The sequence below is a fragment of the Corapipo altera genome, unplaced genomic scaffold (assembly GCF_003945725.1).
Source record: "Corapipo altera isolate COAL_440 unplaced genomic scaffold, ASM394572v1 53, whole genome shotgun sequence".
In the NCBI taxonomy this organism is placed as follows: Eukaryota; Metazoa; Chordata; class Aves; order Passeriformes; family Pipridae; genus Corapipo; species Corapipo altera.
Genome location: NW_020884900.1, coordinates 9,480,359 through 9,504,898, shown reverse-complemented (window position 1 = coordinate 9,504,898; position 24,540 = coordinate 9,480,359). Strand labels below are relative to the sequence as shown.

Sequence of the window (24,540 nt, the reverse complement as noted above, 5' to 3'; positions counted from 1 at the left end):
AGCTGTGAAACCATAACTGGGCAGCACTGTCAGTTTAATAAACCTCACTTTCAGGAATTATCTCAAGTTAATGTAGTGACATGCTTTGGGGATCAAAGCAAACACCTCTGCCTGGTACTGAATACTATTGTGGAATCACCTACTAATATATCACCATACTGTGAAAGACAGGATAAATTCCTTTTGCATTATGAATCACAGGGGGGGAAGAACAAAAGGCAGAGGAATAGCAATTAATCACCTACAACTATCTGAAGCAAACAAGTGACCTAGTAGCCTACATTGCCTTTATTGGAATTTAAGTTGAAAATCATCACTCTTACGAGCTTAATTTCCACATGCATCAAACTTAGACATGGAAACACTAAAAAAAAAAAGGGTTCTTGGCCTGGTTCAGAATGCCTAAAGTAGGCATTTGATGTCCTTATGTTCCATGAGAGCACCCCCTGAAAACATTTAACAGGTCCTTTGCTTTATTCGTAGGACCATTGCAAAATGACATTCAGCACCTGCACCAGAAACTGTCTTCCTCCTTTTAAGACATAACAAGTTAGCTTCTAGGACCAGGAGCTTGACAAAAGAGCCAGCAGTACCCACTTTTTGCAGTTACCCTGAAAGGAAAGATTGGAATTCCAGGCTCTTGTCAGCTTAATGCATGAATTTCTAGCTTTTGTGAAAAGGGTAGCGTAGGGCAGAAGTCATTCTTCACCTTTTTCTGATGAGAATGAGGCCCTGAAGAGAGAGAAACTGAGATCTAATGCCCAACAGCTTTCAGGAAATGCTGTTCCACTGGAACATATGTTCTACAGTGGGCTTTTTCTATAATTTGGTGGATACAAGAAAACAGTGATGACTTATTATGGGCCAAATGCTGACTCCTGTTAGAGCAATATAAAACTGTTATGGAACAACTGAGCTTATAAACATGTGTTTCAGAAGAGAGTTTGTGTCTCTGATTTAGTAGGTATTTTGATCCCCAGACCTATTCTATTGAAATGAACAGGAAACAAGAATCTCCCTAAGCTAATTTTCTTTTAAATAATATTCAGTGCAGCACAAGGTGATTTTAAGTAGTATTCAATACAGCATAATACAGTAGCCTAAGATTTGTCCTGACGTTCCTTACTCCCACTGAGTAATTCTTATTCATAGAAGTAGTTCCATATAATGAATTGTATTACACAGACTATGTTAGAAATTTCCATTTATCTCAGGGGAATTCACATGGGCTGCAAAAGCTTTCCTATTGGACTGCAACATGAATGTGCCTCACCAAGTGCCATGAGGGGAAATCCAGTTCTTTCCTACAACAAGTCTTACCTTAACAATATCCCACTATATACACTACTTGCAACTCCAACATTTTTTTGCTTTAAAATGGCTCTCTTTTGGTTTCCTTTATTCCTTCATTTTATTCACTTGGAAACACCAACTAATTTGCTGTCCCTACATGGGTGATGTTACACCTATACTGTAAAATTTCTGTAAACTCTGTCAAAGAGCAAATTCACATCTCTCTGGGATCACCTTTTTTTAGGACCTTTCATGAGATCAACTCAATTGTAACAGAGTTCTATTTTTCCTGGTCCTTTTGAGTCCAAGACTACAGTTCTCCACCTTCTTTGGCTGTCATTGAAAGCAAAGCAACTTTTCTGCCTGCCAGAAACCTTGAAAAACGCAATGACACTTCTCTTGTCTGCACTCAGAAAAGCTCCTGCAAAGGCATCTCTTGTGGAATTCTCTTTGATCAAGTCATCCTGTATCATCTGCCTGTTCTTCACTGAGTCAACTATACATAATTTGTTTTCACTCTCAGAGTACCTCATGACTTGTGCCCTCTGGGCCTATCCTCTCACATTCATCCTCTGGATGCCGACTCCTCCTCAATAACCTGTGTGGCCAGCCTCCCGTGTCCACATAGTAACTTTTCTGATGTTAAGTCCATGGATAAGTATCTTTCAGCCTTTTCCAGCAGTGGGTTCTGCTTCCATGTCTGACAACACTTTTTTCTTGCCCTTCTCCTGGCAAACAACATTTATTGCTGCCTCTTTCCCCTATCTCCCCACTTTCCTCCCTGCCTTTCTGATCATGACTACAACAGCACCAGCTTGCAGCCCAAGATGCTGAACCTTACAGATTTATTAGCTTGGAGTCTGCCCTATATCTTGCCTTCTCCATCTTCCCTGTAAATGCCTGTCTCACTGCTTGGTCCTCAGAAAGAAGTGAGCATACTCCTCACGCCTCTTGGGGAACAGAGGGAAGACGCACTCCAAAAATTCCCCATAATGGAGGCTTTGTTGTAGCTCAGTTTGAGATATTTTGGTCAAAAACACACATACATTTTAAAAGAAAGAAAACACTGTCATTTCCAACAGTTCTAACCAAAATCACAGAATGGCATAAAGGGTCAGTATGGCCAAGAAAAAGCCATGGAGACAGAAAGTAAGTATTTCTGTTTTCTGGCAGGAATACCCATGGTAGTACTGATGCCAGGTCACTATATGCCAGAATGTCCTTCTGGAAGACATTGTACAAGGATGAAAAAAAGGCCTATTTTGCAAACCAAACTTATTTTTTAAAGTTTTGGTTTTCTATTGAGCTTATCATATATGAGAAGGCTCTGTAATCTCTCTTTTTCTTTTTTTCTTTTTCTTTTTTTTCTTGTCCTCTTTGATTGTCCGTAAAAGCTGCAACTGCTATGGGCAGGATAGATGTTCAAGTTCCTGCAGGAGAGCTAGCACAACTTTCTTTAGAGATGTATTTACTCAAAGTCTACAAACTTTAAAAATCAATCAGCAAACAAAGATTAGGGAAAGTAGCACAGTGTCTATACTACAAATAAGTTACAGGAAGCTAACCAGAAAAAAAGGAAGAATGCAGCCAAAACATCCGAAGGAGTGGTGGTGCTGTGGTGGTGGTGAAGATAAGTACTATTATTAGAGCACCCAAGACACACACTATTATTAGAGCACCCAAGCTAACTCTGTTTCTCCTTTCTTCTCAGCACAGTTTCTTTATGAGCTTATGCAGGAAAAATGCTGTTGTTCAATAGTACCCAGGAAACAACTTATTTTTTCTCCTTAAAACTCTTTATCCTCAACAGCTGTTTACTTGCAAGTGTATTGAGACTGCCTGACACTGGGCAGTACTGCCCTGTGAGCTCTCTACACTTCCATTTTTCTGTATTTGGTAATGTTATCCATCAGCTGTAAATTCAGAGCTGATGAATTTTTCTCTTCAGGGCTTCCTCAGTACTTAATAGAACAGTTCATTACTAATGTCAATAGTGTTAAGATTTCAGAGTTATTTTTTCTCTAACTTGTATTTATTTAGATAAGTAATGCTTTAGACATTTATACTGCTGTCCATCATCAAGGCACTTGGATATTTACACTCAAAACAATCCTGCATTTTAAGGATTGTAGCACAATTCTGTGCCATGGCTATAAGTGATCTGCACCTCTGGTGAGTGAGGGATACCCTCAGCCCAGCTGCTGCCCCTGGGCAGACAGGGCTTCCTGCCACTGATCCTGCACCCCTGGATTCTACCTGAGGTGCGAGACCTGCACGACCTGCTGTGCTCTCCCTGGAGACCAATAACAGCAGGCAGTGCCACGCCCTACTGAGGGCAGCACAATTAATTGTCTCTCCACTAAGAAATCTGTTACAGCATTATTTCTGCTTGGCAGGGCAGCTGGTAAAATCAACAACTGTCTATGTTAGTTTAGGCGTTTGTCTTCCTTCATGAGTAGGAAAGCCAAAGACAGAGGAGGAGGACGTAGAACCCTAAATGATCTTTGCAGGCAACCTTTCACAGAGATGAACAGTGCCAATTTTCTTGCCTGGGCTGTATTGCACAGGGGATTTAGGGTGTGCTGCTTCCTTGGGCATGCCATCGCTGGGATAGCTTGCAGAACTCAACCCTCAACATTTGCTTTTTCCTCCCAGATTTTAGCAAATCTTTTTTCTCCACAAGTATGCCAACTGGCACACTTTCAGTTTGTTGGTTTTCCCGTGGAATGTGAATCTGATTGACTGACGCACTGCAGAAATAATAGTCCAGATCAGCTGTTTCTGTACATTTCCAGTGTTAGATTTCAATGTGCTATTCCAGACCAGTAAATGGTAGGTAGACAAAGGATTCCCTTGAAAAATATCCTACTTCAGGATTTAAGATCACCAAATGAAGCACAACTTAATCCCTAAAAGAACCCGTATTTGCTTTCTGCCTTCTCACTTTACTCAGAAGTCTTCTTTTCTGTGTTTTCCCAGTGCTAGCAGCACTTTAGTTTCAACTAAAGATAGGCCTACATCTAAACACAAACATAATTTTCAACTATTTAGGATCTGGATGCAAGATCTGTAGCTCAGACTAATTTTTGCTTTAGATATTAGCTGTCTCAACTGGGCAATTTGAACAAATGTCAGAGAGATTGCTGATTTTCATAACCAGTGAATGCTAAATGAGATAGCAGAGTTTAAAAGCATACTAAAAACTGAAGCATAGTTTACAAGCAGGTGCACATCAAGCCGATGAAGAAATCCTCAGATGTGATCATTGCGGTTCAAAAAAAATATCCGTATCCGGACAGCTCACTGAAACAACAAAGCATTGTAAATGAAAAAAGAACACTTGTCAAGTAGCTGCTCTCTGTGAGTGAACGGAACGGGCCCAGTGAGCGGGGATTTCACAGGCACTCAAGGTGACACTGGCTTAGTTCAGAGATAAACACCGGCTACTCCTGCTGCTTGCAAAGCAAGGAGCGGTGCCAACAAGCATCCGAGGGAGTCCGGTGGCTCTCAACAGATAACACACTGCTACTTCTACCCGCAGAGATAACACACATAAGAGGAAAAGCAGTAGGCAGCAAGGAAAAGGAACAAAATTTTAAATAAAGAAACCTGAGCAGCTGAATTATACCTAAAGGAAATGAGATCACCATTTACTTCAGATTCCAACCACAAACAACTGACAAGTAATCAAGAGTCATTAAAGTAGAAGAATTTTTATGAATCACATCCAACTTAAAATCAGCTACTCTGGAAATTCCTGGGACTCATACAAACTGTAATTTGAGAGAATAAGATTAAAGAGCAAGCTTTATATTTTTAAGTTTACGAATGGTGATAATGTAACATTTGAAATCTTTTTGTTTACATTTCAAAATCTAATGGTTTATTCAGTCATTCCTGTTATTATCTGAAGAGCTAGAATAAATTGATTAAAAAATGGAACTTGGCTAACATCGGAGAGAGAATACAAAATGTTTTATTGTAAAAGTAACCATGTTTTTCAAGATAAAGATAGAATAATCTAAAACAACTTTATACTGGAAAATTATCCTCAAACTTGTAACACATTTTCTGACTGCCTTAAAATCTTTTCTGCTATAATCCAAAATTAACTGTAAACCAACACCGTTTGATTTTGAAGCTGCATTCCAATACACAGAGCAATTGTAAATATTCTTGAAATTCTGTCCCAGTTGGGGCTACTTAAAATAAATCAAACGACAAGAAGCTATTATCATTATGTACATGACAAGTCATGTCAATCTTTTGGCATGACTTCTAGCTGTTTTCTTAGCTTTTGTATTGTTAATCACTAACCAAATACTGAATGTGTGGCTTAACCCGTCTTTTATGTGAGATGACAGAGGCTTAAGCACACATAACTGCTCATATGTAAATTTAGACTTCTCCATTCTTAATGTAAGTAGAGAGGACTTGCAAATGATTATTCTACTTCATGGTAAGCCATGTCGGCAAAACAGACATTTTACTTGTCAAAGGACTAATTGTGATGTTACTTATACTTGATACAAACCAGAACAACCACCAGACTTAAGGCAATGCAAAGCCTCAGGCATACCTGAGCTCAGACTCTGCGAGTGCCATGTACAGTGCCCCTGCACTGTAACCCACTGCTTTTAGTAGGACCTTGCACAAGTGCCTGCTCACAGAGCCAGGATCTCCGATTTAGGGTAGATTTCCAAGAATGGTTGCAATTTTAAGCATGTGGAAATTCCTATTAGGCTAATGAACGTCTGTGACTGAGAAAATCAATATGGAATATCAGGGTACCACAGTAAGGGATACTTTTCCTTATAGAACAGCCTTTCTGTAGCAGTTCTTGTTACTAATATTTATAGTGTTATTTAACTCTCTGTGAGTTCTAGTCTTTTGGGGTTTACTGATGGACCACCAGAGTCAATGTGTGGTGGATGGTATTTCTCTTTAGTTTTAATATTTTATCATCAGCTGTGAAAGTGAACATTGTAACTAATAATACTTTCAGCCTAGCAACTTCTGCAGAACAATGCAAACCTCACAATCTCTTTCAGTGCACCACCATATGATAAAACCCCTGTATTTCTTTAAGAGGGTCAGTGTCATCATCTAGTTGGAATGGAATGTTTTCTTTTTTAAATTTGCTAGGTCAGGCAGGCCGATTAGTCTGAAACATTCAAGTTACTTCAGCTATAAATTAAAAGAATCAGCATGATTTTTATTGGGAACTGAAAACTGAAACAAAGAATCACAGTAACCCAAGAACTGCCTGACTGTGGATCTGATCCTACTTGCTCTGCAGGATGGGAGCCACTGCATCTGGCCTCTGTTTTGGAGAAGTGCTGTATGACTGCAGGGAGTTCACAGGCTGGAATCACGTGAGCAGCTCATTATAGTTGTATACATTTTCTTTACTCTGTGCTACAATCCAGGTGCAGAAAAGAGAAATACATAAACCCCTATTGTTAACAGCCCTGACTACATAATACACTTGAGATTTTGTGAGTAATGTTTTCTCATTTAGAAGCTGTGCTCCTACTGAGCAGGTAAAGTGTCTTCTACAAGGTCACCTGTACCACTTCCTGGACCACCTCTTTTCTTCACAAGTCTTTTTCCTTCCTTCTTGCCTACACCTCCACCAAATTCTGGTAAGAGACCAAGGTGATGAAACCACAGACACATATAAGGAAAAGGAAATAAACACTGGGAAGCACAAAGTGGCTTTCAAAATACAAAACTTGTTCATGAGTCTGTACAAGAGTTTCTCTCTTGAGACCCATGGCTAGTCATTAATCAGTATCTACTGGGCAAAGAAGTTCCACTGAGAGTCTTGCACCAGACATTTCATTTTATTCACTGTTCTTCAAAGAACACTTTGATTTTGCATTATAAAGACCAGATTTTCCTCTGTCCTGTCACAATCCTATTCTGGAGAGATAACATGGCTTGTAACAGGGCCCTTCTAAACCCTTGACACATGCAGTAGTGAACAAATGCTGACCCTGAAGCTACCAAAAGTCCCTTGGTAGCAGAACCAGTCCTGTTTCATCCCTCTCACTTCTTGGATCTGAGCATTTCCTATCTGTGCAGGCAGGTCCAGCTTTGAGGTCAGATGGAGGTCATGGCAGAAATGCCAGCTACAGATTTTCCAAAGTCTCTGCCTTAAGACAGGGCACGTAACAAGGGTCCAAGGGTTTCTTTCACCCAAAACCTCACTTTAGATCTTGTGCTAGCCATCAGCCAGCTCAGTGAACTCAGGAACTGGAAGTCATCTAATGCATTTCTGCTTCCTTAAGTCACTTAATGCTCATAGAGATCATGCAGTCTTGTTTGCTGTGAGATTACTTGGAATACCAAAACAAACTCGTTTGCTGCCAGCTTGGATATCTCTCTACTAAACCACAGTTTCAGTTCAGTCATTCAACTATAATTCATTCACCTATCCAGGTGCAAATATTCAGAGCAAAGGAATTCGATGGCACTAAACTGGCACTGCAAACATGAGAGAATTTCTGATCAGTAACTGTCACCAGTCTGATTGAAACAAAGTGACACCACAGCCCAAGTCACTTCTCCTGGTGGCCTTCTAGATATATTTAAGTAATAGGGTATTTCAGTAAAACTTAAGTACATGACAAACGGTAGAAAAAGGGAGTTTTGAACCTTGCTGTACCTTGTGTCAGAGTGAAAACAGCAAAAGGTTTTGGCTGTTGGTCCTGGGAAACAAGTATGAACCTTCAGGTTTTAGGGGGAAAATGAGGAACAGGAGATACCTACACAGCTTGGTCAAAGGTTCAGTGAGAAGATAAATGCTCACAATTCTACAGCACTTCCCAGGGAACAACAAATGTGAGAGGAAAGCTGGTTGCTCTAGAGTTGACTTTTCTTCCAGAAGGAGAGTTTGAGGAAGGCATCAAGGCCTAGCACCTCTTCCTTGGGAGTAAGGAGGAAAAAGGAGAGGTGCTGTCCAGGCCTGGGGAGCCCTCTTCTTCCTGCATCTTGTCCCTTCTCTGTTTTTCCTGCTGAATCAAACCATGACCCATTTCTTCATTTATTATGTGTAAGGTTGGTGTACTAAAATTAATTGATTAAAGGTTACAGACCATTTTTAAAATCTGGATTATTCCTCCCTCTCTGGAATTGATTCCCCAGGATAAGTTTACTCAATAACCACTCTTCTGAAGTGAAGAGTGCCATGGGGATTCTACCTTCGTATTTTCTACCCTGTTTCTTAGAGGATTTAATTGCTTGTGATGTTGATATATTAAGCCACCACAGAATGAGAGAAGAATTACTCTCTTGAAATTATTCCTTACCTATGTTCACTTTTGGACTTCCAGCTTCAACTGTTTCTCTTAACTCAGTTCCTGCCAGTCAGTGAAGTGAACCCAGCGTGCTTTCAGCAAACATGAGCTCTGTTCTGATGTGAGCCTGAAGATCTTAACAGAAAGGAATAGAGAATGTAAGCAGACAGTACCCAGATAAAGGCATGGTTATACCCCAGACCTGACACAAATAGAAGGCCGGGAGGGAAAAAGAAAGCTGAGCCATCCTCATACCAGTCATTACATGTCAAACATAGAAGGGTGGTCTCCCTAAGCCCTGAATTGTCCAGTTATGAAAACATTTTTCTTGAGGGAAGTTCAGGTCAACTCCTGCTCTGACCTGACCTCTGAAGAAACTGCACTTCATCAGCTACAAAGCCTATGGAGACCTACCTCAGTTTAGTCACCTGAACTACCTGAAGGTAAACTCCATGCATATACCCACAAATATTATGTACTGGTTTGCTGTTATTCACTGCATTGCTATAACATTGCAGTATAATGTGAAAAAATCACATTTGACTGGGCCAGGAAAGACTATCCCTTCTTAGATAGACATCTGCTAGTTTGTATCTCCATCCTCATCTTATGAAATGAACATGCTTTGAATGCTTCTTTGGAAGACAGAAGTCATAAGAAAACCGTGACCAGTTTCTCACGAGCAGCAGATTGCTACAGGCAAGAGAGCTGTAAGTAACTTTGGAGAACATTAGTTTAGCACCTGCTGTGAGCCCCGTGTCCTAATAGATCGCAGCTGGCATGACGAATGCTCCCTGTTCGCCCCATTGTTCTGCGTTTCTGCTGGAGACAGCTCTCCGAAAACACACCCAGTGCTTCAAGCACGCATTCTGGCCCAATACTCCCTCCCAGCGGGCTGTGTTTAACCCACACCTGAAAGAATGTAGTCCTCTATTAATTAATTAATCACTTGTGCTTCTCTCATTATGGGTAGCACCATATGAATAAAATACATCGCATTTTCTTGTATCTCTAGGCATCCTTATTGACATTCTATGTTTATCACTAATGTATATACATAAACGTTATCATTCTATGTCATGTCTCTGGGCATGTTTCTCATGTTTCTCATAGCTCTCATATTTCTCTTTTGGTTTTATAAATGCCTCTAAGGCATTTCTGGCTGCCGCGGGGAAGCCAAGGAGCTCCTTCCAGAAATCTTGCTCTGAACAATTCTGCCCTCCCTGACCGTACCCCCTTCCCCCGAAACTAAAAAGCAGTATTAAAAATTTCCCCCTTGAGTCACTCCAGCAGCTTTTGTCTGCAGAGAGGTAAGGGCCGCGCCGTCGGCTCACTCCCGGGAGATGGGGCGGTGCGGACCCGCCCCAGAGCGGCCGCAGCGGGGGCGGGCCCGGCCCGGCCCTTTATAGAGCCCGCTCCGCTGCGCTCCCACAGCCGCTGCTGCAGCTCCGCCGGGGGCACCCACCGGCACCGCCGCTCCCCGGGCTCCGCCGCCGGTAAGTGCCACGCTTTTAAAACCCGATTATCACCGAAGGGCAGAAGTGCCGGGTGTAAGAGTCGAACAGAATGAAACCGCTCTTTAAATTAAATTACAAAAAAAAAAAAAAAATAATAATCTGATGTGATGCCGTACTGCAGCAGCGGGGAAGGTCAGTTCTACGTGCTGCAGTATGTCAGAATTTTGACGAGGAATCAGCAGTACTGCTATTTGTGATATGCAGGTTGGGCCTGAGAAACTGATTATGGTAACAAATGATAAGTTACTTGCTGCCTAAAATGCTAAAAATAATTATCTTAAGTATGTTTAGGGGAAAATATATCTGCTGAAATCACATCTGAATCTGAAAAGCATGCACAGCCAAGTACCTGAGGCATGATTTAGCTTCTTGCATTATGAAACCTGCTTACAAGCAAAGGGTGTGTCTACATTAGCACTTTGATTTTCATGTTTATTTTCCAAATGAATCCAGTGAGCTCTATTCCCTATGTTTTGGTTCACACCACAGGGTGTGTGAACTTTAGCGTGTGCCCTAATGAGCTTTAGAGTACTTGCGCTCCATTTCTCCCCAGAAAAACCAAACTGGAAGGTACAATCAACGTATTAGCAGGCACTCAGTCTGCAGGACCAAATAGAATTAGTCCCATATAGAAACCTCTGAAGCAGGTACAGTGTGGAGCAAGTCTTCAGCACCAACTTAGTTCTGTACATCCTCTTCTATTGCAGTGCTTGCCAATGTAAATATAGCTAAGATTCCCATGGAATCTTTTAAAGTTTCACAGTTTTCTAGAACTGAGGATGCTTTTTAAAAAATCATCCCATGACTTGCATTGCAATTCAAAAAAGAGAAAAAGATATATTGCTATTTGACTGTACTCCCCATTGTTGTTACAAGGTAATTATTTACCAGTCCCTCTTGGTATGATTGCTATAATGCTTGGCTACAAGAGCCAGCTGCGTATAGGAAATCAAGACAGAACGTGTTGTAAGCCTCTAATACTATAAATAAGTGAGGTAACATCACAAGCAGACTTTCAGGAGTTTGCAGTGGTGAGAGGCACTCAGTGAGGTGGCCAGGCTTAAATATCAACAAGATGCAGTGAGTAACTACAGAGGTACTGAAAAAAGGAGTTTTCCCATTCATTCCCTGAAGTTAGATGTCCAGTGCTTTTGTTGTAAGGTAGTAATGATCAATTAAATACATACAAACAGCTGGATAGCAGCTAAATAAATCTACCAATTTCCAACTTTTAGTCCACACTGCAAAAACTGAGTATGGATTTTTCTAATTTCCCTTTCCCTGCTTCATTAATCAGTTGTATTGCTGAGTGTACAAGCAAAAAGCTTCAAACGATAATCTCTAATTTAATATGTGGAGATAATAAGTAGATATTCCACAGCAAGTTAATGCTTAAGTCTTCATTGTGTTGTGACTTATTATGAAACCAACCGAGGACAACAGAAGCAAGAAAGCTGACACTGTAAGCTATAGCATGACATGAAGTTCCTCTTTTATTTTCAGAATCAAATAATACAGATAGAAGAGGCACAAAGTGAGAAGTTAACAACATGAAGTTACTCATCTTTCTCATAGTAGCCCTTGTCACGGGACTAGATTCTGTAAGTTTTGAAATAAATGGTGGGTTGGTTTGCTTGGAACCACTTCTGGGTTTCACTACACTTTCTGCTTTGGACACTGTAGCAGGCTTTTGCCTTGAATTCTATTTCACTGCCTTTGCATGCACATATATACCTGCTGTGCATATACCTCAAAGAAACCTGTTTCGAGTTCTTTGGTTTTTCTCCCGATTCTGTTCCATCATTCAGATAGTGAAGGCATTAAATAATCAAGAAATCTAGCTTTTCAATTTTTCTCTTAAAGCAATTTAGATATGGACACCAAGCACCAAGATCTTGCTGGTCTTTTCTGGAGGTGGATATTGGGTCTTAGCTAAATTTTCCCCTCCCCTACTTGAAAGTGTGATGCTAAAAAAGGAATAGTAGATAGTAATTTGAGTATTTTTGACTATCCACTTTGTATGACAGTTGGTGCCTATTAGCAAAGCCATTCACCAACATTATGGAACTATATTGTTATCATTACTTGTTTTAGCTCAAGCAAGCCCGCTTGACCTCTGGAAGAAATATAGTAAAAACCTAATCTTATTTAATTTCATGGAGAGAGAAATATCCAGACTGCAAAGCAGAGGCAGAGCCTTGAAGGACAGAGCAAGAATCTATTGTTGTATAAATCTACTGTCTTTTATTCTATGGCCCAAATGTGAAGCACCAAGGTCACTAAAATGACAGAGGCAGCTGGTGAATGTTGTACCTTTGCAGTGCTTGGTGGAGGGGGAGAAGCTTCCTTCCCTATTTTAGGGACACTGACCATTAAATACATAAATAATTGCAATGTTTCCTTGATGCAGTGGACCAACTTGGAGGGGCTTTTCTGAGGGTTTGTTTGCATGATGTGGGATTTTCTTTTTTCCTTCCCTATTCTGCTTTGCTCAAGTACAGTTCCGCTCTTCATTCATATCCAGATTCTGCAGAGCAGGTTCAGCTGGTAACTACATGCAAAAAACCTAAACTGTTGAAGCTGTGCAGTAGGGAACAGAGCTTGGGCCCATAAAAGGTAATCACACCACATAAAATAAACTGCTTCCTTAAAAGCCTTTCTTTCTTTTCCCTTAGGGTTATAGCTGGAAGTACTACAACATGCTATACAAACGCAGATCGGATCACAAGGGTAAGTATCTGCTTGTTCTACTGGAACCTAAAAACTTATTATCCTGCAATTATATCTACATACAAGAAGGAGGGCTCTTAATGACACTTAAACACCTAAAACTAGTTTGCAATTACATTTCACCTCATTATTCAAATGTTTTGTCTATAATTAGCAATGTTTTTTACTTACAGAATGCTCTTGTTTGAATGGAGGAACTTGCATTACCTATTACCTCTTCAGTGGAATTAGTCGTTGCATATGCCCAGAAGGATACACTGGGATTCACTGCGAACTAGGTAGAGTATCTATCTTCCTTAATGCCAGCTAAATTGATTGAAAAGGTCTAAAAAGATAGTCAAATAATTAAAATGAAATGCCAAGTGAAAGTGCTACCCATAAATGGGGCTGGATAGTCTTTAGCACTTTACGCTAACAGAATAAGTGAGGAGAGACAACTAAATGTTGGTGCAACATTTAGTCAGGATCTCCTGGTTTTTGTCTGCCTCTTCAATAAGGTTGCTTACCTCAACCTTTCTTTTTAGTTTGTGGTGAAAAAAGTGAACTTGTTTGTGAGTCTTCAGAAGCAGAATCGATTGTATTGTGAAATTCACTGAAACTATTAAAGAATTAATATCCATGCTTTAAAATGTGAGATACTTGACGCTCAAATTCACACAGGACAAATGTAATAAAAAGATATATAATCAGTCTAGATTTTGCATCATCTGTTTTTGGTTATATTTCAAGAACTTCTTCCTCATTAAAAGGCTTTATCCATGCCTGTCACAGAACAGTTATAAACAAGAACATGCTGCTAATAAAATATTTCTTTTCTCAGACACTGATAGCATATGCTATACTCAAAATGGGGAGGACTACAGAGGGATGGCAACAGAAGATGAATGTCTGCCATGGAACTCGCCCTCACTATTCAGGAGGGGTCTTTACAATGCTTACTTGGAGAATGCTTTGCAGCTTGGACTGGGCAAACACAGCTACTGCAGGTATGAAAAGCATCACTCTCACTGGGATGACCTCTATTGTCGCAGCCCTAGAGGTGCTCAGTGAGGAACAGGTTTAAAAAAAAATAAAATATTACAGAAATGATTTTTGACTAAAAATATTTGGAATGTGACTCTCTGAAGTGTCTGTAGAGTTCTTCACTGCAGCTGATTGTACTGCAAAATTTACAGTATATAAGAGTAATAGTCAGTTGAGAATTATTTTCTCTGGCGTATCTTGTGACAAAACACTTGGTTTTTTTCAGAACACTTCATATTAAGATATTATCATTTTTAAAAACTGTTTTTATGAAAAGAACACTTTCTTTGTCTTTTAGAAACCCAAATGGGAGGAACCAGCCCTGGTGTTACACCAAAAAGGGACGTGCCATTAAAGAAATATCCTGCAACATAAAGAAATGTGGTAAGTAACATCAGTTTCAAGACATCTGTGGTTTTTTATTTTTTTTTTTATTTTTAATAGTACAAGGTTGATGTTTAGTTGTAAGAACATCTGAACAAAATTTGTCCTTTCCCAGGGCCTTCGTGTGGTCAAAGAAGCATGAGCAAGAACTTCAAGATTGTTGGTGGAAGGCAGGCAGAGGTTGAGTCTCAGCCTTGGATAGCTGGTATCTTCCAAAACATAAGGGGCACGGACCACTTCCTGTGCGGTGGCAGCCTCATCGACCCCTGCTGGGTGCTGACGGCAGCACACTGCTTTCACACTCCGTAAGTTTACAGTCCCGTGTGCTGCTCACTGAGCAACCCTTCCAAATGTACCACAGTAAGAACGTTCTGTTGATTGAACAAAACAAGAAGAGCGGCCAGAAATATTAAGCCTCTGGGAGCCCACATCCAGCAGAATGAGCTAACAAGATGTGAAGTGTTTGGTGGATGATGCCATTTAAACAACTTGGCCTGTACTGGAGCCAGGGTTTCATTTTTACCTTAGCTGTTCCCAAAACTCAGTAATTGTACTGATGGTTATGAGCTGTATGAACAATACATCTATGGGGATTTTTTGTCGGTTTTCCTGTGGAAAGCTGATCCTTTTGGCGTCCTTCGGAGGATTCTTAATGCTAACACCTTGCACTAGTAGCAACTAGATAGGTGTGCATTTCAAAATGTCTGAACACCTAAATTAATCTCTTCAAATGGAAAATCAGAATGCTTTCCTTTAGAGTATTGGATAAACTTTCAAAGCTGACTAAATTTTGTTTTTTCTTAACATCAAAGTAAACACGAAACAGAAGTGGGAGTGGATCTGAACTGTTGACCTCACTTTCAGAAATCAGTACTCTTCAGCAATCTCTTTACTCTCTCAGGTCAAGAAGACAGCTAAACAAATCTGTCTATAAAGTCTACCTTGGAAAGTCCATATTGAATGCTACTGATGATAAGGAACAAGTATTCATGGTTGATGACATCATCTCTCATCCTGATTTTACAGATGACACAGGTGGCAATGAGAATGATATCGGTAAGTGTCGTCTTAATGTGAGCCTTTAAAACTTCGAGCATAGATGAAGGCTATGTAATTGTGGCATACATCTTCTAAAAGAAGTAGAACCAGAGATGAGGTGAAAGGGAACAGGAACTAGGCATTTCTAGATGAAGGGAACAGGAATAGCCTGAAAACTAGGCCTGTGCACAGGTTTTTCCACTTGCATAAATTTGGTTTGTGGCACATATCAGATGTATTACCCGGCAGACAGTCAACTATAAGCCTGTCTTATCCCTGGACCTGTGCAAGACATGGCTTTTCCATAAGCACTGTTGGCAGCATTCGATTTCTATCATCTTATTCTGTGTCTACAGAGATCCTACTGTGCACAGCAAATGACAAAAAAAATGCATGCATGGTAGATTCCATCGTGTTGTATGGGAATGCCATATCAGGCACCACATGAGCTGAAGGTTATCCTGAATTAATCCTGACTTTTACAAGTCTCTGGATTTCACAAGACTATTCCTAGAGCAACAAAGTCAGAGATGGGTTTTTGCAACTTGCACAGAACAGACTTGCTACTCTTGCACTCGATGCTTAGAACTCTACCACCCCTTCCAGGTTCCTCCTGCTGCTGCTAAAGTAGCAGTCAGGAAGTTGAGGTTTTAAAACATCTAAAGATACACTTGAAAAAGTCTCTCTTCTCTGAGCTGTCAGCCTCTATCCTTCCAGGAAGGAAGTTCAAGTTGGAACACTTGCCAATTTTAGTGCTGGGAAATTTAATTTTGTTAGCAAATAATCACTGTCATTCCAAAAGTAAAGAGGGGAACTATATGGAACCAAAATTTAAATATAATTGCAACTATTCCAAATACTCTTATTGCTGGAGAACTTGAGGGGGAAAAACTTGCTTTACAGGTCTAACTGTATCTTCTCTGACTTGTTTCATAGCTTTGATAAGGATAAGAACAACTTCTGGACAGTGTGCAGTGGAATCCAAATATGTCAGAACAGTCTGCCTGCCAGAGAGGAACCTTTACTTACAAGACAATACCCCTTGTGAAATAGCTGGCTATGGAAAACAAGATTTTTGTAAGTGAATGATTTTCCTTTCCAAAGTTGTACTTCCACACTGTGGGAACTTGATGTCTTTCACACCATGGTCTGTGAAGTATTAAAAAAGTTTCTATTCTATGTACTCCATATGCATCTCTCTAAGATGATTTTTGCTGGCATCTTCTCTAGTTGCCCATGGCATTTTCTTATATGATGCTTCTCACACTTATCAACCATACAGAATAAGCCACAATTTTTTTCATTCCTGATGTGGTGAGGGATAGAAAAAAAATTACAGCCATGTGAGTATTAGCAAAGGATTGCATTTGTGCAGAATATCCTTCAAAAACCATCAAACTTTCTCTCTAAAAAGGAAAATCTATATTTTGCATTTGGAATACTTGTTCTTCTCTCTGAAACTTAATATCTTAACAATAAAAGGAAACTAATACTGCATAAGCTGGAAATAAGAACCTCAATGCAGAACTGGAATACTTATGCTAATTTCAAGTGCTGAAAGTGTGTTATATGGGAGTTTTCCTTTTTTTGTGGGGGGGTTTTTTGGAGTTTTTTTGTGTTGGATGGTGAAAATAGTGAAATATTCTTTTGTTTGCAGATGACATCTTCTATGCTCAAAGACTGATGTCAGCCACTGTGAACTTAATATCACAGAGAAAATGCAAATCTGAATACTATGACAATATCAGAGTTACTGACAACATGGTCTGTGCTGGAGATCCCACATGGCAGACTGATGCATGCAAGGTAAAACTGGTTTATCTTCTGAAGAATTCCAAATGCATGTACACTATATGGTTCAGCTGGTGATGTCTTGTAATTTTACTAGCCACAAGAGTCTCTCTTTATGTAGCAGGAATTCAGTGTATCCAGTCGTGTTGATCTGTAGTGTGGCCAAATATATGAAATAAGGTTTTAACCTAGAGTTAGGTGTTGCCTCCCTCCACCTTCCTTTGGAAGTGCAAGAAGTACAGTATTTTAGTAATTGTTTTTCCTCAAGACCTTATTTACCTTATTTACAGTGTATTCAAGTAAAGGCTGATAGATAGGCATCAGAGGAATACAGCAACTGTTCTAATCTCAGCTTGCACTTTAACTATAGCTTTGCAAGAGATAAGAGGTAAATTACAGGGGGACAATGATCTCCCCCAGGTTCCTCAAAACTAGATTTACTTCCCTGCACCCTCACGGGGCAGAGTGGCCAGAGGAGTCACTAAAAAGAACAAGTGTCCTCAAGTGTACCTCCAAAGTACCTTATGGATGGGGAGACAATTGATTCTGTGAAGAATTGGGCATGCTGGTTCTGGCCTTAGATCATCAGCCTGTGACTATAAACTTAGGATGAAGGGTTGTTTGTAAGGTAACTATTCTCTCTGTATCCTGGTTTGGGGAACAAGACAACTCCTTACCTATGGAGACTGTTCAAGTGACAACAGATGCCAGAACTTCTGTCCCATCTAATCAGTGTTCTCAAAGATCAAAGTTTTAGCCTGAGGGTATTTACTACCGTATTTAATTCTAGAAAAGCAATAACCACATTCTCTCTGTTTATAAAGGCTCCATCTGCAGAAAATGGCCTAATATGTTCTCTTTCTGTTGTCAGGGAGATTCCGGTGGCCCCATGGTCTGTGAACACAATGGCAGGATGATGGTTTATGGGATTGTCAGCTGGGGAGATGGCTGTGCAAAGAAAAACAAGCCTGGTGTTTACACCAGAGTAACTCGATACCTTAACTGGATTGACTCCAATATGAATGGGGTGCTTGCCAAGAGTAATTTTCTTCCTGAACCAAAGTGACTTTTTTCTACAACTGGAGTGAAATGAACAAGATTCAGCCTGTACTGACACCAGGACAGTAAAGACCTGAATGTCATAAGAGGCTTTCATTTTAAATGCTTGTGTGGTCTGCCACTCACATCAGTGTTCCTGAGGCATGAGGCAGAGAGATGGTTGATATATTATCTTATTACTCTGAATTACCTGAAAACCACTCAGTGGGAAGCTAAAATATTTAACATTTAAATGAGTATTCCCATGCACGATACTATGCATAACAAGTTATCTGTCCACTTCATTTATAAGCCAGCATTTGGTCTGGAAATATTGGTACAGTTTTAACTTCAGTATTCATTTTGTACATGACCTGAGACTAAAATCTCTCCTCGTTATACTGAATAATACTAAGACTCAAGTGCTACAAACCTAACCAGTTAAGACCAGTATTGAGAGAGTGATCAGACTTTGCATCAAAAAGTGGAAAAAAAAAATGTAGTAGCTGTGTCAGTATTACAAAGTCTTAATGTATTCCACTTAAGAACTGTGCTGTAAGAAGGCATATTGGAAAGTTGCTGGACTTCTAGGTCACATCTGTAAGTGTCTGAGTCCCTTGGAACATGTGGCTATGTAACCTCTACATGTACATATGTAATGAGGAAAAGGTTTAAGGACTTGGCACTCACTGAATGCTGCAGGTGAAAAAAGTGAGAAATTCATTTCCATTGATTTAACTGATATTATATGGAAATTAGTCCTTCCCCCCCAACTTATGCTTGGTTTTATTTTTAAACTTGTCTTTGTTTTATAGATCTGAATTGTTTTATAGATTTGCATTATTTGTATGAGGGCTGGAACCTCACACTTTATTTAATTATTTTTACTGTGTTTAACTTATTGTTTGTATTATGGATTGTACAATTTTATTAAAAAAACCTTGTTCTTATGTGTCTGTTCTTCCTCTGTTGAAAGGAGAAGGGTATGACTCAGAACTGCCATTATTACTTTATTACTAAAGTTCCTTGGTAAAACATATGTGTATCAAATAGTTTATAATCAATAAGCTTGAACACTTAAGATAAATTGTCTTTCCAAAAAGCACAGGGGTATTAGTGAGAAGCATGCTATGTCTTGTAGTTTACTGTAGTCTGAGTACGTGAGTCTTGCACACTGGTGAGGGAGTGATAGGAATAAGAATCCTAAGGAAGTCTTGTCCTTGAGACTCAAGACTGGAGCAGGTCCCATCTCCCCTATTTCCAGCTCTGTTGTTGTTAAGTCCATACCCTTTCTATAAGGCAGGGGTGATGGTGCTTCTGTTTTCCCACTAAATGCCTGGGTATGAGCTATCAGGGGGAGGGGGAGTTGAGAGCCATGTGAATGCACTGTGCCTAAGGCCCTGCCACCCCAGTCTTGGGCAGGGACACCGAGCACCACTGAAACCCGAAATGATTACTGACAGTGTGGGATTGCGAATTGTTGGGCAATACAACTTCTGGTTGTGTGCTGCCAACAGCAATGTGTTAGCAGAGGTAACCACGGTGTGTGGTGGAGTTAGTTGGCACAGGTGTGCTGCTTGTGCACTGCTGATTAAAGTCTATGCAGGGAGTTAGTTAAAATTGCATTTCTAGGCAATGAGTTGGAGATGTCCTGTGAGAGACTGCAAGAAGAGGAGGAAGGCACCTCTGCTTCTCTATACAGCAAATAACAGGACAGCCTGACCAGAGTTGGCAGAGAATGTTTCAGGCACAAAGTGAGCAATGATAATAAAGTTTTAGACAAAAATACACTATGTTTTAAGCATGTCCTTTAGCATGCTACAACTTTCTCACCTCAGTATTCCATTTAAACAGTTATCAAAGTACTAAAATCAACAAATCTCCAACAAGTGGAGAATATAAATATCCTCAGGGCAATTGCATGTGATTTTCATTGCAATGAGCAGCATATTTGCCATTGATTCTCTAGGCTTTTTCTGTGTATAAAGTCAATACAATTTCAATTTCAACTTATTCCCATCATTATGAATATAAGTAAGAATGAAAAAGGAGTAATAAACAAAACTTGTATTTATGTCTCTTCAAAATCTAGGAAGCTCTGGAGAAAGTATGAATAAAGACAGAATCTTGAAAGCAGAGGACATTTTGATGCTGTTTGGGTGTGCAATATTATTTGTTCTTTAATTTATGTTGGATAAACTGCCCCAACAAAAATCAAGTCTTTAAACACACAGTATACATACATCTCTGCCCTGGTAGAGTATATATATATATATATATAACTTTATATACTCTCTTTCAATGTTCCCTGCATGACTTTGGCCCCAGAGTTACAAAGTCATCTGGTTGGCTAATTATCAGACCCTGGGAAAATGAAGGGCAGAAGATGAGAGCACAGTTTTGCAAAACTTCCTCTTCCTGCAACAGAATCCACAGGAAACATTTTCTTTCCCTCTTACAGAGAGTGAGCAGATGTAGATCCAGGCTGAGGTGCTGGTGAAGACGAAGAGTAACAGCCCAGAGAACTGTGCATGGAGTTTGGCAAACATCACAAGACAAATACCACAGAGAGGATGTTTTTGGAAGATATTAGATAATGGTTACTAACATACATGCCATACAAATTTTGACGTCATAAAGCTACTCTTGCTTAAGTATATAATTCCTTGATTTCAGCTATGTGGCAGGCAACAGAAAGGAGTAGAATAGAAGTATTTAGAAACAGCTGAGAGGTTGGCATCAGCCAAAGTGGAGAGATCATGCTCTTGAAAGCCTTAAAAGCATAACTAACTTAAACTGCTGTTCCTACTTATCTTCAACACTTCCACAGAAGAAAGATATTAAGCAATGAGGATAAAGCAGTATCTGATGTGTCCAAAGCATAGGAAGCTCATTTAATCTGTCAGCTGTTAGAAGGAAGTGATGCATCCTGAATGGACAAACCACTTGACCTTATATAGCCGAAGCTTTCTTCATGGAAGTGAAACTAAAATGTGACTCAAAGCACTTCAAAATAAAATCTGTGTTAAATAAACTAAGGTTTGGGGAAACATGATACATAGTCACCTATTTATTGCATATGCTGCACCACTTCCACGTGGAATTGTATGCATGAGAAGATTTTATTTGTGCATATTGAAACGCGAACTAAAAAACCAGTATGACTATTTGATCACCAAGCCTTTGGCTCACTTCTGACACTTAACCACAGCTCTTGCTTTAGGGCAAATGAGTACAGAATTTATCTATGAAAAGAGAATCAAACCTTTCTGCATTCATCAGTCTTGTGATTTCAAGTTTCAGATACATCCATCTCAAGCTGAAGTAAAAAAAAGTAAGTGACATACTTGGAAAAAAACCATATTCATTAAAGAACAAATCTGGGTTCAAACTTCATCTGGCATAACCTTTCCAAATCCATCACATCTCATGCAGTATACAAAGGAGCGATCTGAGCAGAATTTGAGTTGTGTTGTTTAATCTTTTGGCAAGGGAAGGAAGTGGAACTTTGAGTAATGGAAATGCATGAAGTTGAAGGAACAAGTACTATGTACTTCACGAGCAGTGAAACGGGATGTAGACCCACAAGTCAAGCATGAGAACATGTGCACACATGAGCAGAATGCTCAGTTCCTGGGTCCTGTTCTATGGCTGCAGCCAGCAAGTTGATTCATTCAGCTTTAGGCTGCATCTGTCTGGTAGGATACGCTAATGATCTTTGAGGCTGGAAAGGACTGTGAGTATCCCAGCATCTAAACTGCATTCAGAGGGAATTTAGCACTCCAGAGTTATAAAAGATGAACAAGCTAACAAAGACAAACAGGAATAACCAAACACACAGAAGTAGATGAATGGTGACTAGTCTTAAAACAGATCCAGAAGGCATAGCAGACAACAGGCTGGATTTAAGCCAACAGTCTTGATTTAAAAAATGCAAATATACTGACATATACACCAGATCACAGTTTGTAAAACTAGGAAGACACTCAGCTGTGTCTTGTTTTGAGTGTCATTCTTCTTGAGGAGAACGCAACAATAATAACCAATGGTTCAAAACAGACAAGGAGAAAAGACTGAAAATATTTGGTTTATTTTATCCAGAGAAGCAAAATCTACAAGAGACATTTTCTTCAAAGGGGAAAAGGCTGCACCAGAGAAGGGAACAAACTGTCCTCTGTGACTTCAGAAGACGGAGTGAAAAGTAATAAACCTGCTTGTAGGACGGGAAAGTGAAGTGAAATATTATGAAATTACGCTACTGGTATGAGTAGTGAAGCACAACAGTAAATGGCATTAGATATTGTTGAACCTCATCCAGTGGAATTTTTTAAACAATTCAAACAGAGATAAAATAGCTGGTTTGGGCTCTCCCAATGAAATTGGAAGATATTTTGGGAAATCATCTAATCTCAGGTTCCCTGTTTTATTATGAAATCAATGAACGTGCTCAGTGACTGAGATGACTACATGAAAGTACAGACATTACAGGGAAGTTTAGAAATAGTGTTACACAATTTACCCATCTTTTTAAAAAGTGGCTTTAAGAAATGGGTACTATGAGAAAAAATAGTCTGGATTTTTGAATTAAGAATTAAAGGCAAACCTCTTAATGGTACAAGAAAAACTATAAAGAGTTTTGAGCAACCCTTTCAGTGACTTTTAACAAAATAGTATTCCAGAAAGGACTAGAATCAAATTAATTTCTTCCATGTCCCACTGGGCAAAATAATTGCAATGAATAACATGTGCAACTGGCAAGAGAGTAAAATTATTATCCCCATTGGATAGTGGAAATGTTATTTTTCTACCAAGTAACTGGAAAGTGGTTTGTATGTAATGCTATGACTTGGCATCCTACGCATGAATTACCTCAGTATGGTTTGAGCTAGAGGCCTCTGGGTGTGATAAAATCTTCCAAAGCACAGTATTATCATAAGGAGGCAATCACGAAAGAAGCTGAAAATCACAGGCAAACACCAGGCTTTGCCAGTCACTGACTGATGCATTGTAGGATCTGATGCCTGTTTGGTGACAGTATAATTCCAGAAAACCAGATGAAGACATTTACACATCCTCGGGCAGTTTCATGTTTATTAGAAAGGAAGCAAATTATTTCTGCTAGTTACAGCTCAGATGTTCTAAGTCCAGTAAATTCAGAACATCAACGGTAGTAGTTAAAAATTACCTACCGCTTAATTCTTCCCTAGATTTTCTTGCCTTGTGGCACAAAACTTTAGCCTAAGTTAAAACAAAGCACCACCAAGTGACATAAATCAGAACATCACTACAGCTGTTGAAATTGCAGCTGTTCCGTGAAGATGACAGCATGTACTTGGCATTACTACAGCACTTCAGCACCAAGGGCAAAAAAAATCTTCACTGATGTTCCAATTCCTTCATCTTCAAATGCACCTGCAAAGTCTGACATATTGCAAATTTTTGTGGTTGGGTAACTTTTTTATTTTTAAACACACTTACATGTTATTAATAGCAGCCACATGAAGAACTGCCTCGAACAGGTACCCGTGACCATCTCAGTCAAATTTTGCTCTGAGTCAACCTTGCAGGACAGCAAGAGGCTTTAAGTAGCTGCCATTCAAAACTGAATTGATTTGTCTCAGAAATTATTCCGAGTGATAATCTTTCAGAAAAATGAAAGAAACTATCTGACTTAAATCAGCATCAGAATTCAAGTGCCAGCACTCAAGTGGGAAGACAGTTTTACCTCCTTAAGTGCTTAACAGATTCTGCTTGATTTCTGGAAGGATCTGAGCTGTCATTTTGCAATTCTGCTTCTTCACGGAATATTTCCTAACCATCCTTGCCTTGGGTGTTTGGTTTAGCTTTGAGTGTCAAGTGGAGTATGGGAGGTGAAAATTGAGGTGGAAGAATCCCTCAAAAATGTGGGTAAAATTCTCATTGAATCTATGAAGACTGAGCACAATAGAAATAAAGTATTCAGTTTTATAGAAGATTGCTGGAGAGACCGAATCTAAGCTTGGGTGTTTCATTTCCCTTAGACACCTTGCATTTGGGATCAGGTGTATCTGGACATCACATTTTTATGTATCCTCTATAAGAACAACCAATTGCTAATTTCATGTCAAACTAGACATAAACAGAACAATCCATTTTCATCTAAAATAACTGCAATTAAGTTCATCTTTCATATTAAATCTTTTGCCATCTAAGGACACATCTGTCTTATATCGACTGTATCCTCTATTTACAATGGGCTTGTTTGAATACATACAATAGTAAGAGTTCTTTTGTTTATTACCTGGGGAGACAAATCAAAGAAATTTATTACATTCTGTAGCTGAAACCAGGCTACAGAAATGTTTTCTGATGATCAACTCGACTCAACCTTAAAACTACATTAAAAGGGCTTTTTAGAACATTCAGGGGGAAAATTATATAAGCTA

At 39.5% G+C, this 24,540-nt stretch overlaps 1 protein-coding gene and 1 long non-coding RNA gene across 2 annotated transcripts in view; one reads left to right on the top strand and one right to left on the bottom strand.

Moving 5' to 3' along the window:
- The window catches only part of LOC113950065, a 47,546-nt gene extending 38,818 nt beyond the window's left edge, over positions 1-8,728 (bottom strand). Inside the window, exon 1 of the long non-coding RNA XR_003528653.1 lies at positions 8,607-8,728. This is a non-coding gene — a long non-coding RNA (uncharacterized LOC113950065). The remainder of the gene's footprint in view (positions 1-8,606) is intronic.
- A 1,298-nt stretch (positions 8,729-10,026) lies between these two features.
- Positions 10,027-19,065, top strand: PLAU (plasminogen activator, urokinase). The gene is made up of 11 exons (XM_027649382.1): positions 10,027-10,090; positions 11,615-11,712; positions 12,787-12,841; positions 13,015-13,119; positions 13,662-13,827; positions 14,163-14,248; positions 14,364-14,553; positions 15,150-15,304; positions 16,223-16,363; positions 16,944-17,092; positions 17,949-19,065. The coding sequence occupies exons 2-11, from the start codon at positions 11,662-11,664 to the stop codon at positions 18,141-18,143; spliced, it is 1,293 nt and encodes a 430-aa protein (XP_027505183.1). The 5' UTR covers positions 10,027-10,090; positions 11,615-11,661; the 3' UTR covers positions 18,144-19,065.
- Positions 19,066-24,540: the final 5,475 nt, after the last annotated feature.